General features: G+C 41.2%; 1 protein-coding gene across 1 annotated transcript in view; it reads right to left on the bottom strand.

The window, feature by feature from the left end:
• Nucleotides 1-16,360: 16,360 nt before the first annotated feature.
• LOC124616696 overlaps nucleotides 16,361-20,270 on the bottom strand; it is a 59,986-nt gene continuing 56,076 nt past the window's right edge. The window contains exon 4 of the mRNA XM_047145034.1: nucleotides 16,361-16,759. Within this exon, the coding sequence (XP_047000990.1) occupies nucleotides 16,635-16,759 (125 nt within the window). The 3' untranslated portion in view covers nucleotides 16,361-16,634. The remainder of the gene's footprint in view (nucleotides 16,760-20,270) is intronic.

Below are 20,270 nucleotides of genomic sequence, written 5' to 3'. Positions count from 1 at the left end.
ACGGTGTACAGCTATCGTTTTGCAATCGTTGGCCTTCGACTGGTTTGTTCTGCCCAGCTATACACTTGAGTCCGTCTTCCACAAAAATGTAATCTTATCTCGGATAGTTGTTGAATATTCAAGTAATATAGTAATTAACTCAAATAATAATTAGATAAATCATTCGGGATTTCAAAACAACGTTGTCATCCACTTACTGGCCTCGCAGTAGGGAGTGTTTTGTTAAAGCTACGAGAAGTTTTATGGTCTACAAGCCACGGTAAATGTCATTATGGAAGAAAGTTCCTAGGTATATTCGGAACTTTCTTCCCTTTCTAATCGTAAGGAAGTTTACGGGCCCAGGCGAGTGGGCCTTCGGCTCTGAAATCCCGTGTCGATGATGTTTCGTTGAATGGTTCGCACGCTGACACTTGTTGATGGTCCATCATTGAAATCTGCAACAATTTGTGGAAGGGTTGCACTTCTGTCGCGTTGAACAATTCTTTTCAGTCGTCGTTGGTCTCATTCTTGCTGGATCTTTTTCCGACCGCCCCGATGTTTAAGTTTATATGTTTTACCGGATTCCTGATGCTCACGGTACACTCATGAAATGGTCGTACGAGAAAATCCCCACTTCATCGCTACCTCGAAGATGCTGTGTCCCATCGCTTGTGCGCCGACAATAACACCACTCACTCAAATCTTGCTAGCCTGCCATCGTAGCAGCAGTAACGGATCTGACAACTGCGCCAGATCCTTGTTGTCTTATATAGGCGTTGCCGACCGCAGCGCCGTATTCTGCCTGTTTGCGTATCTCTATATTTGAATATGCGTTCCTATATGTTTCTTTGGCGCTTCGGTGTATGATCATATGAAGTACCCTCACAAACATGTGATAACCTCGATGTTGTCTTCACTGACACAATCCTGTGTATTACGGATTTTCAACAGAAACGTATAATTCATTGACGAGAAAGGCTCAGTAGTGCAGTGAGATTATTCACATGTGATGCTGTTGTCTGCATGAAACGATTATTGTTTGGTGACTGTGACGAAATGCAGAACGAGTTAGGCAGAACTACTTACTTCTTACTGACGTTATATTTGAACTGTCTGAGGCAATACTAGATGACAGCCGCCTATAAAAGCCGATAAATGGAAGACAGTATCCATAAAAAACTATTAAGCTAAAAAAAAGACTCCGGAAATATATGATTACGAGGCTAGTGGACGACATATAAGCTAAGCAAGTACACGGATTAAAAGTGTCAGCACGCCCATTAGTGGACACTGATGTGGGTTGTACCCACCATTCACCGTTATGGCGACAGCAGCTCTGTTAGGAACACTTTCACTGAGGTGTCTGAATGTCTGTGGATAAATGTCAGTTCGTTATTTTACAAAAGCAGAAACCTCAGCCGGCCGGAGTGGCCTAGCGGTTCTAGGCGCTACATACTGGAACCGCGCGACCGCTACAGTCGCAGTTTCGAATCCTGCCTCAGGCATGGATGTGTGTGACGTCCTTAGGTTAGTTGGGTTTAAGTAGTTCTACGGTCTAGGGGACTGATGACCTCAGCAGTTAAGTCCCATAGCGCTCAGAGCCGTTTTTTTTAAACCTGAAATGTTGAGGTGTTGGACGCTGTAACTCATTCCAAAGTTCCATTGGGTTCAGGTTGGGACTCTGGCTGCCCATTTCATTGCCGGAATGTTATTTTCCACAAACCAACATATACTGTTTCATGACGCGGTACACCGCCATACTGATACAATCACACACCGGACTGTTCTTGTAATGTACGCACTTCACAATGTGGTAAACGTGTTCATATTCTTTCCGCATTTAGCGTTTTCTTGAGCGCATAAAAGGGATTACAGATAACGACAAAAACACCTCCTTACCGTAGCATCACCTCTTCCATACTTCACTGTTGGCACTACACAGGATGGTAGATTACGTTATCCGGGCGTTCGCCAAACCCAAGCCTTTACATCGGTTTGCCCCAGAGTACAGCGTGATCCACCACTCCAAACCAGCCGTTTCCACTGTCCAGTGGCGTTGCTCTTCACGCCATCTACAGCGTCGCTTAGAACTGGCTGCAGAAATGTGTGGCTTATGAGGAGTTGCTCGAACTCCATATTCCATTCCTTTAACTCCATACGCACAGCTATTGTGCTAGATGGACTGCCGATAGCAATTTGGAACTCACTAGTGAATCTTTCACCTGACTTTGTGTTTTTTTTTTTTTTTTTTGCTTGGTTTCGTGCAGAAGGAATTCGGTGTAGTACGAACTCAACAAGTCGTTGGAAGTCCACTGCTGCCTCTATAGCCATCCATAACTGCGAAAGTGCTGCCAGTGCAGGATTTTGTGCACGATTTGATCTCTCTATTAGGTCCCATAAATGTTCGGTGGAATTCATGTCGGGCGATCTAGGTATGTCAAAGGTCAGCCGGCTCATCTGAAATTAAAATTGAGTTGACGCTAGCGAAGCATATAAGATTCTTTAGAAGTTGTACCTCGCTTAAGTAATTTGGACAATTGGAAACGAAATGGCGGCCATTTCGAAAATATAGGGTTTCTTTAATAGATATTCGACTTCATCGTCCCAGTAAAAATATTTACAATTGATGGATCGGAATAAAAGTGGTACAACTCCTAGAAAATTTAGTTAGCGGAAACGAAGACTCATGTCAATCGGTTCTGTAGATTTGAAGTTACCATACCTCACGGTAAAAAAACCTGAAATTTGGTAGGAAGTATTCATATCCTGCAGTAAGACTTCGACTACATGACTTAAGTATATTCTTGAAGATCTATAGTTGCAAACATGTGATGCTAAAAGATCGCCTCTATACCCTAGCATATACAATTCTCCTTACGTGCCCACTGATTAGTAAAACAACATCGTTTAGAAGGCGTGATTGGTCTGCAGAATTTGACTGAAATGTCTTATTTACCAGCCGACATTCTTCCAAATAGGGTTTCGGAAAAGTAAGATAAATTTTGTTCACATCGTCACTGTATATATTATGAAGGACTTGGGCAGTATAGCACTTCTCATGAAGCGCTGCTATCTCAGAGTTGGTTTTTAGTTCAAGCGGCTGAGACAAAGCACGAGAAACAGCCTCAGAAATAGACATCCAACGTGTATTGCACTTCTGAACTATTTTCAATGGATTAGCTCCGTCATTTAGTGCACTGAATAACCTCTATTAGTAATTTGACGAGATGAAGATTTGGAAAACCAAGAATATGTTTCTGACAGAAAAAATTCCGAATTCCGGGGCAAATTTTCAGATGTAGCAGGACATACCGACAGCTACACGGAATGACAGACACAAGTAATTAACACTAGATTCAGATTCAGATTCTAATACACACCATTATTGATTCCTACCATAACTGCTGCATTGTCAGTACCAAAACCGCAAATTAAATGAATGTTCAAGGCGTACCCATTAAGCAAAGAATTCAAACCATTGGTTACTGCCACTGCGATGCCTTCATCTAACTCTGCCATTCCAAAGAATGTGGAAACATTGCGATCTCGGGCCTCAGAAAGGTATATCACACATGCAGCTGACAATTTACTGGCACTAGTGTCTGAGGATTCATCCAGAAGTACACTGAAATGTACGTCTCCTACGTCCTTTTTCAGACTGTCCTTGAAATATGGGTAAAGAGTATTTTTTATCACACCTCTACACTTGATTCTATGCAAACGCATGTGAGAGACATGGTCAGCACCTAAAAAACACCTCTTTGAAAGGCTGTGGAGATGATCCACAGATTTTCTTGCGGAATGGTTAGCCATAAATAAACATAATGCAGCTTCTTCAACAGAAACTTCATTGGACTGCCTAACTACATGTGCATCGAGTTTCAACTGCCGCCCCTGTGAAGAAAAAAGTGCTGCAGCTTTTACATGCTTTTTGAATGATTCCACCAATCCGACAGATGCGAATTTAAATTGCACTGGTAAAATCGACATCACACTCTAGAAGGATCTCAACAAGCCATGTCTTTCAATTGTTTGTTGCTAAGCCACTGTTTTCTAAACTTTTGGGTGTATTTTTTGTACTTTTGCTTCGATGTTTTGATGAAACAACTAATAAAAAGTTAAGAAAATCATTGATTACAACAAGATTAACTGCACCATAAACATTAACAGTCCAACACTGTGCACTGAACCGACTTTGGTACACGGTAACTTGTCACTACAATGCTAAGAGCAAAGAACTGAGATGGAAAGGATTGTTCTGTTCTGTTGAGGCAGGGGAAACACTATATCGAAATCTGATTTAATAGAGTTAGCTGGAGCCATATTGTTACCGGTTTATGATTTTTCACGCCAAATGCAATTTCAAATTGTATATTGGAAAGACTGAATTAAACATAAAAATATTGTTGCAGACATCAATCCACAAATCCGTTAGAAAATCCGTTGACCGCTAAATGCAAAATTTCCCCCGCTGACAGTATGTAAAATCCGTCAAATTTAGCGGAAATTGCGATAACTTGGCAGCCTTGTTATCGTCAAAACAATAAAGACTGAATTAAACGTAAAAATATTGTTGCAGACATCAATCCACAAATCCGTTAGAAAATCCGTTGACCGCTAAATGCAAAATTTCACCCGCTGACAATATGTAAAATCCGTCAAATTTAGCGGAAATTGCGATAACTTGGCAGCATTGTTATGGTCAAAACAATAAAGACTGAATTAAACGGAAAAATATTGTTGTAGTTATCCATCCACAAATCCGTTATATAATCCGTTGACCACTAAATGAAAAATTTCACCCGCTGACAGTGGGTAGAATCCGTCAAATTTAGCGGAAATTCCGCTAACTTGGCAGCCCTGTTATTGTCAAAACAATATATTCCGTCTCCATGAACGCATTTATGATACGGAGGCACTACCGTCAAATGTTAATGATCAAAATCAAATTGTTTTGCTACAATTGGCACCACAGCCTATGTCATAAACAGTTTCTGTTAAAGCGGCTGCGAGAAAGAACATGCTAAGTTGTGCTGTGATAACGTGCGGTTTTGTTTTTCTTTTCTCAGTCATTTTTAACAGAAAACAGGAGTGTTATGTTTGTGCCTAACTTTATAACCCTGCCTGTTCGTAGATTAAAACCATGCCAAATACTGCCATTAACGGTATTGTTCTCACAGGTCCAGCAGCTGGAAACGTCTCTCTTATAGCCCGTGTACTAATGATTCCACCTGATTTACCCATTCATTTTGACTTCTATTCCCAATCAAGATTCCGTTTGCAATAGCAACAAATAAGAACAGAGAGAGGGAGGAGAATGAGATGGACAGAGAACGGGGGGGTGGTGGGGGTGGGGGGGAGGGAGACTGGATATAAAGAAGGGGAAGAAGGGTTCTGACAGAGAGATGAGGGAGGAGGAGATGAATGGAGAGAGTATGGAATAATAGTTGTACAGGGAGCTGGAGAAGTAGGTGGACAGTGTTAGGGGGAGGATGAGGGGATAGAGAAAGAGGGGGGAGGAAGAGACTAGGACGTATGTCCACTTCCCATTCTGTTTCCTCTAATATCTCCTAGATTTGCAAGACACAAACCAAGATTTCTAATTTCGTGTATAATGTTGTTACATTTCGCCGAAATGACCTTGAAACTCCACAACACCACAAAACAAGTGGATAAAATATAGAGTAGCCGCTTAATCGAGTCTCTCAAAATGCACCATAAAATAGTTTACTAACATAAAAATTTGTTCTTTGTGAGCGCCTACTTGAGCAGAAATCGTTTTTTCGATGCAAAAGAACCACTTGGATTAGGTACGAGGCTATTTAGTTTAATTACGTCCACGTAGGCGCTGGGTTACACCTCACGCTTGCTCTCTTCCACAGTCTGATAAAATGTATGCTTCAGATCATTAAATTTACAAAAGGTGCGAATCTGAAAGAAATGAGATTCGCGCTCACTCTACAATTACTATTGTACTTCAAAATTTACAAAAGTCTTACACATTTCAACTTGTTGCTGTAGAAACGTCTGCTGCTCTCGGCGTCGTTAGACAAAGATCGATTCCTTAATACACGTTTCAAAATGGTATGAGAGATGCAAGACCTATTTGACGAATGAAGTACCGACTTACTACATTCCATTATAGGTCAAATTAAGGTGATTGACAGAGCAATATCCGCCACTCATTGATCGTAGGCGTTAGCGCCTGTCTGCTGCACTTTCGCCAAGAGGACGTAAGCAACCACACTGCTCCAATGTAACATGTCAAGCTGTAAAGTAAAAGTACACGTTATTTCGTGCAGCTGAGCTGACCAATAGAGCGGAGCGGTATGTGCCTTTTGTTCTAACGTCCTTTCTAAAGTTCTCAATACGAACTCCTTATTGCACTCAGCTCTCTCTCTCTCTCTCTCTCTCTCTCTCTCTCTCTCTCTCTCTTTCTCTCTTTCTCTCTCTGTCTCCCTTTCTGTGCATCTTGTTGTAGCGGTGCCCATTACCACTTTATACCAATGTCACACCTGCTATCCGTAGAAGTTCCGAAAAACAATACATCAGACAACTGTCTGACAATCACGTACAAATTCTAGCGACCACTTGCATTATCAGGCTGCTTGGAACCACGACAGCAAACACACTTCAACTGACTGCAGTACTCTAATTGCTGCCGGCCGGAGTGACCGAGCGGTTCTAGGCGCTACAGTCTGGAACCGCTCTGCTGCTACAGTCGCAGGTTCGAATCCTGCCTCGGGCATGGATGTGTGTGATGTCTTTAGGTTAGTTAGGTTTAAGTAGTTCTAAGTTCTAGGGGACTGATGACCTCAGAAGTTAAGTCTCACAGTGCTCAGAGCCATTTGAACCATTTTTACTCCAACTGCTACTTCTTCCTTTCGAAAACTAGCCCTCAAAATCACAGAAAAAGAGATAAGGGTATCAAGAGAAAATGCTGAAATCGATCAGTCTTACAGATACAAAAGCAAAAGTGCGCGTCGGTAAACAACATGTAAATAAATGGGAGATATGACATATGGCTGACTAAAGAAGACGTCTGTCGGTATAAACATAAACACATCATCGTCACTAAATCCTTTCTTAATTGCGACACCCTCCAGCAGCTCTCCAATTCTAAACTGGTGATCCCTTGATGCCTCAGAACATGTCCTACCAACCGATCCCTTCTTTTAGTCAGGTTGTGCCACAAACACCTCTTCTCCCCAATTCTGTTTATTACCTCCTCATTAGTTGCATGATCTACCCATTTAATCTTCAGTGTTCTTCTGTAGCACCTCATTTCGAAAGCTTCTACTCTATTTTAGTCCAAAACACACTCCTGGCAATGGAAAAAAGAACACATTGACACCGGTGTGTCAGACCCACCATACTTGCTCCGGACACTGCGAGAGGGCTGTACAAGCAATGATCACACGCACGGCACAGCGGACACACCAGGAACCGCGGTGTTGGCTGTCGAACGGCGCTAGCTGCGCAGCATTTGTGCACCGCCGCCGTCAGTGTCAGCCAGTTTGCCGTGGCATACGGAGCTCCATCGCAGTCTTTAACACTGGTAGCATGCCACGACAGCGTGGACGTGAACCGTATGTGCAGTTGATGGACTTTGAGCGAGGGCGTATAGTGGGCATGCGGGAGGCCGGGTGGACGTACCGCCGAATTGCTCAACACGTGGGGCGTGAGGTCTCCACAGTACATCGATGTTGTCGCCAGTGGTCGGCGGAAGGTGCACGTGCCCGTCGACCTGGGACCGGACCGCAGCGACGCACGGATGCACGCCAAGACCGTAGGATCCTACGCAGTGCCGTAGGGACCGCACCGCCACTTCCCAGCAAATTAGGGACACTGTTGCTCCTGGGGTATCGGCGAGGACCATTCGCAACCATCTCCATGAAGCTGGGCTACGGTCCCGCACACCGTTAGGCCGTCCTCCGCCCACGCCCCAACATCGTGCAACCCGCCTCCAGTGGTGTCGCGACAGGCGTGAATGGAGGGACGAATGGAGACGTGTCGTCTTCAGCGATGAGAGTCGCTTCTGCCTTGGTGCCAATGATGGTCGTATGCGTGTTTGGCGCCGTGCAGGTGAGCGCCACAATCAGGACTGCATACGACCGAGGCACACAGGGCCAACACCCGGCATCATGGTGTGGGGAGCGATCTCCTACACTGGCCGTACACCACTGGTGATCGTCGAGGGGACACTGAATAGTGCACGGTACATCCAAACCGTCATCGAACCCATCGTTCTACCATTCCTAGACCGGCAAGGGAAGTTGCTGTTCCAACAGGACAATGCACGTCCGCATGTATCCCGTGCCACCCAACGTGCTCTAGAAGGTGTAAGTCAACTACCCTGGCCAGCAAGATCTCCGGATCTGTCCCCCATTGAGCATGTTTGGGACTGGATGAAGCGTCGTCTCACGCGGTCTGCACGTCCAGCACGAACGCTGGTCCAACTGAGGCGCCAGGTGGAAATTGCATGGCAAGCCGTTCCACAGGACTACATCCAGCATCTCTACGATCGTCTCCGTGGGAGAATAGCAGTCTGCATTGCTGCGAAAGGTGGATATACACTGTACTAGTGCCGACATTGTGCATGCTCTGTTGCCTGTGTCTATGTGCCTGTGGTTCTGTCAGTGTGATCATGTGATGTATCTGACCCCAGGAATGTGTCAATAAAGTTTCCCCTTCCTGGGACAATGAATTCACGGTGATCTTATTTCAATTTCCAGGAGTGTATTTATCGTCCACGTTTCGCTTCCATACATGGCAACACTCCACACAAATACTTTCAGAAACGACTTCCTGACATTTAAATCTATACACGATGTTAACAAATTTGTCTTCTTCGGAAACGCTTTCCTTACCATTGCCAGTCTACATTTTATATCCTTCCTACTTCCACCATCATCAGTTATTTTGCTCCCCAAATAGCAAAACTCATCTACTACTTTAAGTGTCTCATTTCCTAATCTAATTCCCTCAGCATCACCTGATTTAACCAGAATATATATTCCATTATCCTAGTTTTGCTTTTGTTGATGTTCATCTTATAGCCTCCTTTCAAAACACTGGCCGTTCCATTCAACTACTCTTCCAGGTCCTTTGCTGTCTCTGACAGAATTACAATGTTATCAGCGAACCTGAAAGCTTTTATTTCTTCTCCACGGATCTCATTTCGTACTACAAATTTTTCTTTTGTATTCTTTACTGCTTGCTCAATGTATAGACTGAATAACAATGGTGATAGGCTACAACCTGTCTCGTACCCATCCCAACCACTGCTTCCCTTTCGTGCCCCTCGACTCTTGTAACTATCTGTTTTCTGTAGAAATTGTAAATAGCCTATCGCTCCCTGTATTTGACCCCTGTCACCTTCAGAAGTGGAAAGAGAGTATTCCAGTCAAAATTGCCAAATGATCGCTCTAAGTCTACAAAAGCTAGAAACGTACGTTTGCCTTTCCTTAAACTATCTTCTAAGATATGTCGTAGGGTCAGTATTGCCTCATGTGTTCCTACATTTCTACGGAGACCAAACTGATCTTCCCCATGATCGGCTTCTACCAGGTTTTCCATTCCTCTGTAAAGAATTCGCGTCAGTATTTTGCAACAATGACTTATTGAACTGATAGTTCGCTAATTTTCACTTCTGTCAACAACGGCTTTCTTTGAGATTGGAATTATTACATTCTTCTTGCAGTCTGGGGTATTTCAGCTGTCTCATACAACTTGCCCTCCAGATGGTAGAGTTTTTTCAGGGCTGGCTCTCCCAAAGCTATCAGTAGTTCTAATGGAATTTTGTCTACTCCTGGGGCCTTGTTTTGACTTATGCCTTCTAGCGCACTGTCAAATTGTTCACGCAGTATCATTTCTCCCATTTCATCTTCACCTACGTCCTCTTCCATTTCCATAATATTGCCCTTCGGCCTTATATAGACCCTTTATATACTCCTTCCACCTTTCTGCTCTCCCTTCTTCGTTTAGGACTGGTTTTCCATGTGGGGTCTTGATATTCATACAATTGGTTCTCTTTTCTCTAAAGATTTCTTTAATTTTCCTCTGGGCAGCATCTATCTTACCCCTAGTGATGTATGCCTCTACATCCTTACATTTGTCCTATAGCCATCCATGCTTAGCCATTTTGCACTTCCTGTCGATCTCATTTTGAGACATTTGTATTCCTTTTTGCCTGCGTCATTTACTGCATTTTTATATTTTCTCCTTTCATCAATTCAATATCTCTTCTGTTACCAAGGGATTTCTACTAGCCCTCGTCTTTTTACTTACTTGATCCTCTGCTGCCTTCACTATTTCATCTCTCAAAGCTACCCGATCTTCTTCTACCATATTTCTTGCCTCTGTTCTCATTAATCGTTCCCTAAAGCTCTCTTCTAAACTCTCTACAACCTCTGGTTCTTTCAGTTGAACAGGTCCCATCTCGTTAAATTCCCACCTTTTTTGCCGTTTCTTCATTTTTAATGTACAGTTCATAAACAATAGATTGTGGTCAGAATTCACATCCGCCCCATGCAAATGCCTTACTGCTTAAAACCTGGTTCCTAAATCTCTGTCTTACCATTACATAATCTATCTGAAACCCTCCAGTGTCTCCAGGCCTCTTCCATGTGTACAGTCTTCTATTATGATTTTTAAACCAAGTGTTAGCAATGATTAAGTTATTCTCTCTGCAAAATTATACCAGGTGGCTCCCTCTTTCATTCCTTACCTGCATTCCTTATTCACCTACTACTTTTCCTTCTCTTCCTTTTTCTACTATCCAATTCCAGTCCCCCAACACTATTAAATTTTCGTCTCCCTTCACTGTCAGAATAATTTCTTCCCATCATACATTCCTTCACTCTCTGCTTCGTCTGCGGAGCTAGTTGGGAATTAAACTTGTACTACTGTGGTAGGCGTGGGCTTCGTGTATATCTAGGCTACAATAATGCGTTCACTGTGCTGTTCTTAGCAGTTTACCCGCACTCCTATTTTTTATTCATTATTAAACCTACTCCTGCATTACCTCTATTTGATTTTGTGTTTATAAGCCTATATTCACCTGACAAGAAGTCTTGTTCGTCCAGCCAGTGAACTTCACTAATTCCCACTATATCTAACTTTAACCTATCCATTTCCCTTTTTAAATTTTCTAACCTACATGCCCGATTAAGGGACCTGACATTCCACGCTCGGATCCGTAGAACGCCAGTTTTGTTTCTCCTGATAAAGACATCCTCCTGAGCAGTCTCCGAATGGGGGACTATTTTACCTCCGGAATATTTTGCCGAAGAGGACGGCATCATCATTTAACCATGCACTAAAGCTACATGCCCTCGGGAAAAATTACGGCTGTACTTTACCCTTGCTTTAGCCGTTCGCAGTTCCAGCACAACAAGGCCGTTTTGGTTAGTGTTACAAGGCCAGATGTGTTAATCGTCCAGACTGTTGCCCCTGCAACTACTGAAAAGGCTGCTGCCCCTCTTCAGGAACCCCACGTTTGTCTGGCCTCTCAACAGATACCCCTCCGTTGTGGTTACCCCTACTGTACGACTATCTGTATCGCTGAGGCACGCAAACCTCCCCACCAACGGCAAGGTCCATGGTTTACGGAGGGTGCAGAGACGTGTGTATGAAAAATGCATGCAGTGGCGGTATGTAGGTACATAATGAATGTATATCTATTATTTTGCTGTGTGTCGAATCTGAAAGCCTGAACTATATTTACTAATTATTTTCAGGTTGTCTCCATTCATTACATTCATGCAGAAGAGGAGATTTTAGGAGTTTCTCTGGCTCACCTAGTACTGGATGTGAGATTTTGCTACCAGAGAAACACATACCAATCGTTTCTTCCGTCCATTTTGATGCACTATGGTATCTATAGTTTTGATCCATCTCCCTACGATAATTAATTGGTGATTAACATAGTTAATTTATCATAATCAAATGCAGCCCCACCAAACGCCTCCCACTATCCACAGGTAAAGGCATTACTCTCTGTTTGCTGTACAGCCTTTAAATGACGACATTGTTGTGAGTCATCAAGCTTCTCGGTAGTTGCTAAGAGACGAGTGGCACTCAGCGTCTAAAATTAGACGGGCTTACGGCTGTTCTAACGTCTGTACACCCCTACGTTCTGCATCCAAGCTCTTGGGGACATGAGATTGCTCTGAGATTTGTTGAATTCGATTAACTTGGGCAGCGTGAGCTCTCTTAGGACTAAGCGCTCAATCAGACTTACGTTTGCGAGGCTTATAGTAATAGTTTTAAATATGGTTCTCAGGCTTATCGTCCGATTTTATTGTTGTTTATCCACCAAAACTCTCTAGCTATGCAAGGTGCTGCAGGAACTGAAAACGGGCACAGTAATATTGGATTTGCACTGTCGCGGAATAATCTATAGACACTAAAAATGGCCTACCAGCCTCGTCTGCTTGCCACTCACATATACCATACTTAAAAATGTTAATAACAGTCAAAAAGTAAAGTAGCCTGTGGTCTTCCTGAGGGTTCAAGCTATCTCCATACTAAATGCCACAGGAATTGGTTCAGCGAGAGAGTCGTGAAAACGTAACAAGTTAGTTACTTTCACAGTTAATAACACTGGCTGAGGATTGATCAAACGAGTTGAGAACTAAATAAACATTGTATTGGTTACGAATATATCAACGACTAAAACCATTTTCACAAATATCCCATAATTCAAAAATGAAAGAGTAAATACTCAAATTGATAAATATGTTGTACTACACACTTCCTAAAGTTGCATATCTTCTTCACTAGGGTTCAGGCTATTTCACGTCAAATATCATGGATATCGTTTCAGTGGTTTAGTCGCAAAAACGTAACATAAACTCACTTTCGTATTTGTAATACCAGTATGGAAGTATGGATTGCATAGAAAAAGCACGTTAAGGATTGTATAAGTACGTATTCATTACGTGGAATCGCATTATGTAGAACATATCAAACAAAGAGAACACTTTCAGAAATGTGATAAAGTTCAAAAGACAAAGAATAAATAGCTTTCTGAAAGAGTAATCATGCTTCCATTTTTCACGTTATATTCTTCAAATCAATAAATATCTTCTACTACCCCCTTCTACAGTAGCCTATGCTCTTCCGCAGCGTTTAAGCTACCTCCATAGAAAATTTTATCAAAACTGATGCAGCAGGTTAGCCGTGAAAGCGTAAAAGACAGAGTTACTTTCGCATTTATAATTTTAGTATGGATATGGATTAAGTGTTACTGAATAGCCCGCCAAACATGTGTACGTCCAAAGACTGTTTATAATTTGATTATTATTATGTTTTTACTTCACACTGTAGTTATCTTTTAGTTTAAATAGGGTCACTTATTCGTCCCCACTCGAAACATTCCCAGATGTTCAGGTGATGTGAAACTCCTTCTGATAATGTCATTACCAGGACTATTCTGAGAATGTACATCCGATTTCGCTATGACATCAGAAATGTCATAATTTTCATGTGCAGAATACAATGCTGTCTAAGTTTGTAACATGTAGTTTCTCTTATTAGTTTCTATATGTTACAGTTTAGTGTCGTAATTGATGTTAGCAGAATGATGCTAGGTTAGCGACGAAAAAGTGTCACTCCGGTTCAGATTTGTGGACACATAAATAAGAAACAAAACGCGTTTTCTGAAACCAGAAATTCACAAAATTTAGTGTCAGATTCCGAGGATAGCTTTATCGTACTACTGTAAAGAATAATACCCACAACCAGGTAATTATGAAAGCTATACTCTATCAGTTGTCACCTAGTGCTTTCAAATTAATGACTAAAATAACATGTAGATTTAATTGATTTATTCTTGTAGATCACATGGAGTGTAAAAATACAGTTATATAACACTAATATATGCAAACGATAAGAATACAGAAAGACAAAACTACTTATAAAACTAATAAAATGTCAATATCTCAGTTCGTAATAAATATAAGACCTGTATCGTCAGCTTTCATGCAGTCGCTCCGACTCCCCTGATAGGAAGCAAGGGTCATTCATCTCTAATGTGCTTGATTGTCTGTTCGGAGCCCCACTCTTACAAACTGGAGATTCTGTAGCACCCCATTTGTAAAATTATTATGTGCATCGATCATGCCCTCTGCGGGCTCTGTTCCATTTGACCCATACTTTCCTGTCGATTTCTGTTTCAGTAGATCACAGTTATATTTTCGGAGTCATTCACGCTCTTCAGGATTTTCAGTAAGTCGACAGTTCCGAACCCACAGGACTGTCACCTCAATTTTACTAGCATTTAACTGTTCTGCTTGCCGTAAAAGTGTGTTTCTTGAACGGAGTGTATTTCGTGGCAACTTGGTATGTCTCCCTCTACCGGTAATTCCAGGTTCTCCTGTAGCTTGTTGTATTCCTGAAGCAAGGTCTCGCTTCTACAGATTGCGAGAGGACAAATGTTGCTCAGCATAGGAAGCCAATAAATGGGTTTTGCTAGTATTGCCCCAGTTATTAACTGCATAGTGTGTTTCAACTGGAAGTCGATCAAGTTAGTGTGGCAAATGTTTAGCCACAGCGAGGCATAACACTCGGCCTTTGAGAAGACCAGCGGAACGAATGACGTGCGCAAGATATCTTCTGAAGCTCCTCATGTCATTTCACACATTTTTTGAATAATATACTGACGAATATTTATCTTGGCAGAGGTATTTTAAAGATGTGTTTTACATGAAAGGATGCTGTGAAGATGACAAACAGCAACATGTGGAGTTCTGTAATTTCGTTCTTGGCAACATGGAGGATGACAGTTTGAATCCACGCTTAGTGTTTAGTGATGAGGCAACATTCCATTTAAATAGACGTGTGATCCGTCATAATGTGAGAATGTGGGGTACTGAACAACCACAGGAAGTTGTATAACATAAGAAGGATTCTCCAAAATTTAATGTGTTTTGTGCAGTTTCACGGAAAAACAGGAATGGACCATTTTTCTTTGGCGAGAACACTTTATAGGAGGCATGTATCTCGATATGGTTAACTTTCTTTTCACACAGTTGGAGACATTCGAACGACTTCGTTTACCAACAGGATGGGGCACCGCCACACTTACATCTGGAAGTGCGGGAATTTTTAATTCAAAGGATTACTGAACGATGGGTCGGCGGCACTGGACCAAATGATTCAACCTTACGTTACTGGCCTCCAACGTCACCAGACCTGACTGTGTGTGATTATTTCTTGTGGGGTTTATAAAAGACTCTATGTGGTTCCGTTACCAACAACAATGAATGAACTGAGACATTGCACAACAGCAGCTGTGGAATCTGTAGTTGAAGATATGCTCGCTACAGTGTGAGAACAATTTGAATATCACATTCACATATACCGTACATCTCAAGTAGGGCATATTGAAAACCTATGAAAAGGTATGAAAAAAAAGTTTTTGAGTTTCCTGTTCATCAAAAACCAAAATTCATTGCATATGTTTATTAGTTTCAGAACTATAGACGTGCGAAATCGGGTGATTCTCTTTTTTTACACATTGTTTATTGCTCTCAGGCCTTCATATAAATGCAGTCGAGCCTCAACTTCGAGTCAGCAACTGAAGGGAGACATAAGAAGAACCAATAATCCACCAAGGTAGTTTTAGACACGGAGAAATCTTTTAAATTAGCCATTTAGGATAACATGTTCGACATTACATAGTGAGTAAAGATGAATTACAGAGGTACAGTAGTACAATATACTTAAATATATTTACACATCCTTCACGAAGAGTAGAGATTTATTTATTCCAATCTTTTGTTGGAATTAGAGAAAAACATTTTAAGTATGTCTGTTTGTATCACAGCAATGAAGGAGTAAAGTGAACTGCATGATATTTTGAAAGGAAGAGGAAGGGGATAACGTTACTTAGACAAATGAATAATCCAGTCATGGAGAAGTGGACAAAATAGGTCGATACAAAACTGCTAAATCGTATTAAACGTCACTGAAATCAATGAGCGACTTGTAACAATGAATCTGTATAAGGCAGAAAGAGAATCAGAAGTTTCGGCGCTCAAGTTTAAACTGATCCTCCAACATCATTATCTATTTTGTTCCATTCACAGAGAAATTTCTGTTGCATTTGGCACATTTTTGGTATAGACACATGATAGTATGGCAACGCTATCATTCAAGAGATATTTTTGTTTATGAGGCATCCAGATACATGCATTACAGTGTCGTATAGTAAGATATTTGTTAATCAGGAAAAAAAATATTTCTGTTCTTTTTACTCCTGAAATTACCTTTATTTCTGTTTTACATCGTTTCAACACTGTTTTGGTTGAAAGCACCATTTGTACATTTTACAATTTCACAGGACTTGCTAAACTCTGCAAGACGTAGTTATGTATGTGGTTAACTTACAATATGTTCCATGTGACGTCCCACTATAAATATTGAGAAGTTAGCATTGTTGATTTCTGCCAGAAGGGTAACATGAGTAAAGATGAAATTAACACACGTCAAATAAACACACAATTTATAACTTAATTTCCCTATGAGATTTCATGAAGAAGCTTACAGATGTGCAATAATGCTTTAAATATAAGATTCCTGTTCAGATGTAGAGAGAGACATCATTGTTCTCCGTCTGGTTACTCTTCATCGTTAACTGAAGTTTGGAATCATCTCTTTCGGTGGCACCAATGCATGGCGCCCTCTATGAGCCAAGCCGCCATGGCGACGAGCAACAACACAGTCAGCAGGTGAATACACAGTGGGTAGTCTCCTGTCGCGTCACGGACGTAACCTGAAAATGGAAGACAGGTGAAGAATGTGATAACGATTCCATTTGATTAAACCATTCACATAAATGAATGAAAACTAGCGACAGAGCCCAGTTATATAATTTATGTGCTAATTCTACAGTGCAGCAAAATTATACAATTCTCTGCAAAAGTATTGTGCTTGATCTGAATCAGAATCTACCTGCTTTACACAGAAAAATGTCAGGAAGTTGAAAGATTGAATTAGTTACTTAAAGTACTTAAAATAAAAGTAAAAGAGATCTGGACAAATCCATTATCTTGGAATTGTAAAGCTGGGATTGTTTACCAACACTTCGTTTTTCTTTTATTGAAGGACTGACTCGAACTCTCCACATACGAAGATACCATCTTCTTCAAGTTACCCTGTTTATAAGACTTTCAGTCTCAACTTTCCAGAGTGCCCTGGACATCATCAGTATTATGGTTTTGTCTCCCAATACAACTGCAGCATATCATATGCTTTTCTCAAATTATTTAGTGGTCTTGATGTCGATATAATCTAGATTTCTTCATGCGGTTCTGATGCAAGGGTAACTGCCGAAGGTTTTTCAATGACATTTTCAGTCTCATGGTTAATAAATATTGGCGAACTGTAACACAGTGAGTCATAAAGATGTATTCGTAACATAAGTTAAATATTCTGCCACAGCCCTAAATTTATAGCTAACGAACAAACAATCAAAAATGCTGCTCTAACAGTGACTGAGTTTATAAATCTTTATCTGCACTTAACAATGGCAAATGTTGTTGTCACAAAACAGCATAGAAGTGTCACAGATAACTGACTTAATTTCCTAATTCGGCAACGCCATTTAGCCTCAGCATCTGCTCCGTGTTAACAAACTTGCACTGCCAAGCAGTTAATATTTACTAGTAATAGTTTTGTGGTTCTAAATACTTAATGTTCACTACAAAATTGATACTAAAACAATGTCACCAAGCTAAACTATGTTCACAAGTACTATAACTTCATAACGACAATATTCTATTTTAGACAGATGCGGCTACTATCATTGAGCTAAAACTCATTATGTAGTTGGCGATTTTGGATGTTATAAATCTCCTTTAGTTCTCACAGTCTCTGTCACCTCAGTTCTCCAACTTCCTACCTACACGTGGTGCCCCTGTTAAGCCGAGCAACTCAGCGGAAGGTTGGGTAACCAACCCCAGTGGGAAACTGAGTCGGTGAGCAGGTAGGAGTTGGAGGACAGTGGATGGCAATGGGAAACCACCACTGAACTATCCCAAGAAAACCCCATGGCTTCACTCAGCTCAAAATGTTCCAGAGTTTCAAGTTCCCCGATCGGATCTCCGGGGGGAACCAGGTTGAGAGGAGCTTCATGAAGAGTAAGATGGTGCAAAGAGAAGCACTGCATAGGAACATGGAGTGTAAGATCCATGTATCAAGGAAAACTAGACATAGTGAAAAGACAAATGGAGAAAATTAACATCGACATATTGGGAATAAGTGAAATAAGGTGGACTGGCATGGGAGAATTTGCTTCAGATGGCCATATGGTGTATTATTCTGGGCACGATAACAACAGAAGTAATGGAGTAGCCTTCATAGTTAGTGATAAAGTGAAAAAAGCTGTAATGGGATGCAAATATAAAAATGATAGAATGATGTCCATCAGACTTCAAGGTCAGCCCCTCAACATCACAGTAATTGAAGTTTATGCACCAACAACCGATGCTGAAAAGGAAATTATTGACCAGTTCTATGGAGATTTACAAGAATTACTACTGTCAACACCAAAAAAGGATATCGTCTTCATAGTTGGAGATTGGAATGCAAAAGTGGGAAATCAAGCTGTAGAAGGTATAACAGGGAAATATGGTCTTGGTACAACAAATGAAGCTGGACAGAGACTCCTAGAATTCTGCCAAGAAAATTCATTGATAATTACTAATACACTGTTTCAACTACCAAAATGACGCCTATATACCTAGACTTCGCCAGATGGATAACACCGGAACCAAATTGATTACATACTTTGTAATCAGAGGTGGAAGAGCGCGGTTCAGTCAGCTACAACAAGACCTGGTGCTGACTGCGAATCAGATCATGAGCTCCTGATTGCAAAATTTCGACTGAAACTTCATAATGTAGCAAAAAGTGTCCCAACCTGCAGATACGACCTTAATTCTATACCCTCCGACTACGCTGTAAAGGTACAAAACAGATTTAATGTATTACAGCTGGAGGACAAAAGCTCGCAAGAGATGTGGACAGAAGTAGCTAATACTGTCAAGGAGGCCGCAGAGAAACACATTCCCAAGAAAAGGAACAGTAAGAAGGCTAGATGGCTATCAGTTGAGGCACTGCAAGTTGGAGAAGAACGAAGGAAAGCAAAAATCAAGGGAGATAGATCGGCTATGTTTGAATTAAATAAAGATTTTCAGAAATTAGCTAGAAGAGATAAAAATATATTCCTTAATGAACAGTGCAAGGAAGCTGAAGATAGTAACCGAATGGGGAAGACAAGAGATCTTTAAAAGAAAATTAGAGAAATTAAAGGAAAATTCCAGGCAAAAATTGGAATGATAAAAGACAGAAATGGGAAAGATCTGAGTGAAGCGTAGGATGTTAAGGAAAGATGGGCAGAATATGTAGAAGACCTATACAAGAAAGAACTGCATAATGATAGGGCTCCTACTGCTGATGTTAATGTTAATTTAGAACTAGAGCCAGATATTTTGGGGAGCGAAATCCAGTGGGCCCTTGAAAATATGGCTGATAACAAAACTAGTGGACATGATGAAATACCAGCAGAATTGTTTAAAGTCACTGGAACGGATGCAGTGAAAGTGCTGCACTCAATATGTCAAAAAATATGGATCACGCAGCAGTGGCCAGAAGACTGGAAAAAATCAATATTCATCCCCATTCCAAAGAAGAGAAGTTCTAAAGAATGCTCAGATTACCGAACAATCGCACTTATTTCACATGCTAGCAAAGTTATGTTGAAAATCTTACAAAATAGACTTCGCCAATATCTAGATCGAGAGCTACCAGAAGAACAAGCTGGATTTAGGGAAGGAAGAGGAACTAGAGATCAAATTGCTAACATTCGCTGAATTATGGAAAAAGCGAGAGAATTCCAGAAAGATGTGTACCTCTGCTTTATTGACTACGCTAAAGCCTTTGACTGCGTCGATCACAACAAATTATGGAACGTACTGAAAAACATGGGTGTACCAGATCACCTCATTCATCTGATACAGAGTTTATACCTTGACCAAGAAGCCACGGTGAGAACTATGTATGGAACAACGAAATGGATAAAGATTCAGAAAGGGGTCCGGCAAGGCTGCATACTGTCACCGTACTTATTCAATCTGTATGCAGAACATGTTATGAGGAATGCAAGGCTAGATGAAGGAGAAACAGGAGTTAAAATAGCTGGAATAAATGTAAACAACCTCAGGTACGCGGATGATACGCTCCTGTTGGCAGAAAGTGAAGAAGAATTGAGAACACTCTTACTG

This window comes from Schistocerca americana, chromosome 5 (assembly GCF_021461395.2).
Source record: "Schistocerca americana isolate TAMUIC-IGC-003095 chromosome 5, iqSchAmer2.1, whole genome shotgun sequence".
NCBI classification, from domain to species: Eukaryota; Metazoa; Arthropoda; class Insecta; order Orthoptera; family Acrididae; genus Schistocerca; species Schistocerca americana.
Note: the sequence above shows the minus strand (reverse complement) of the source record. Positions and strands in the feature narration are given on the sequence as shown.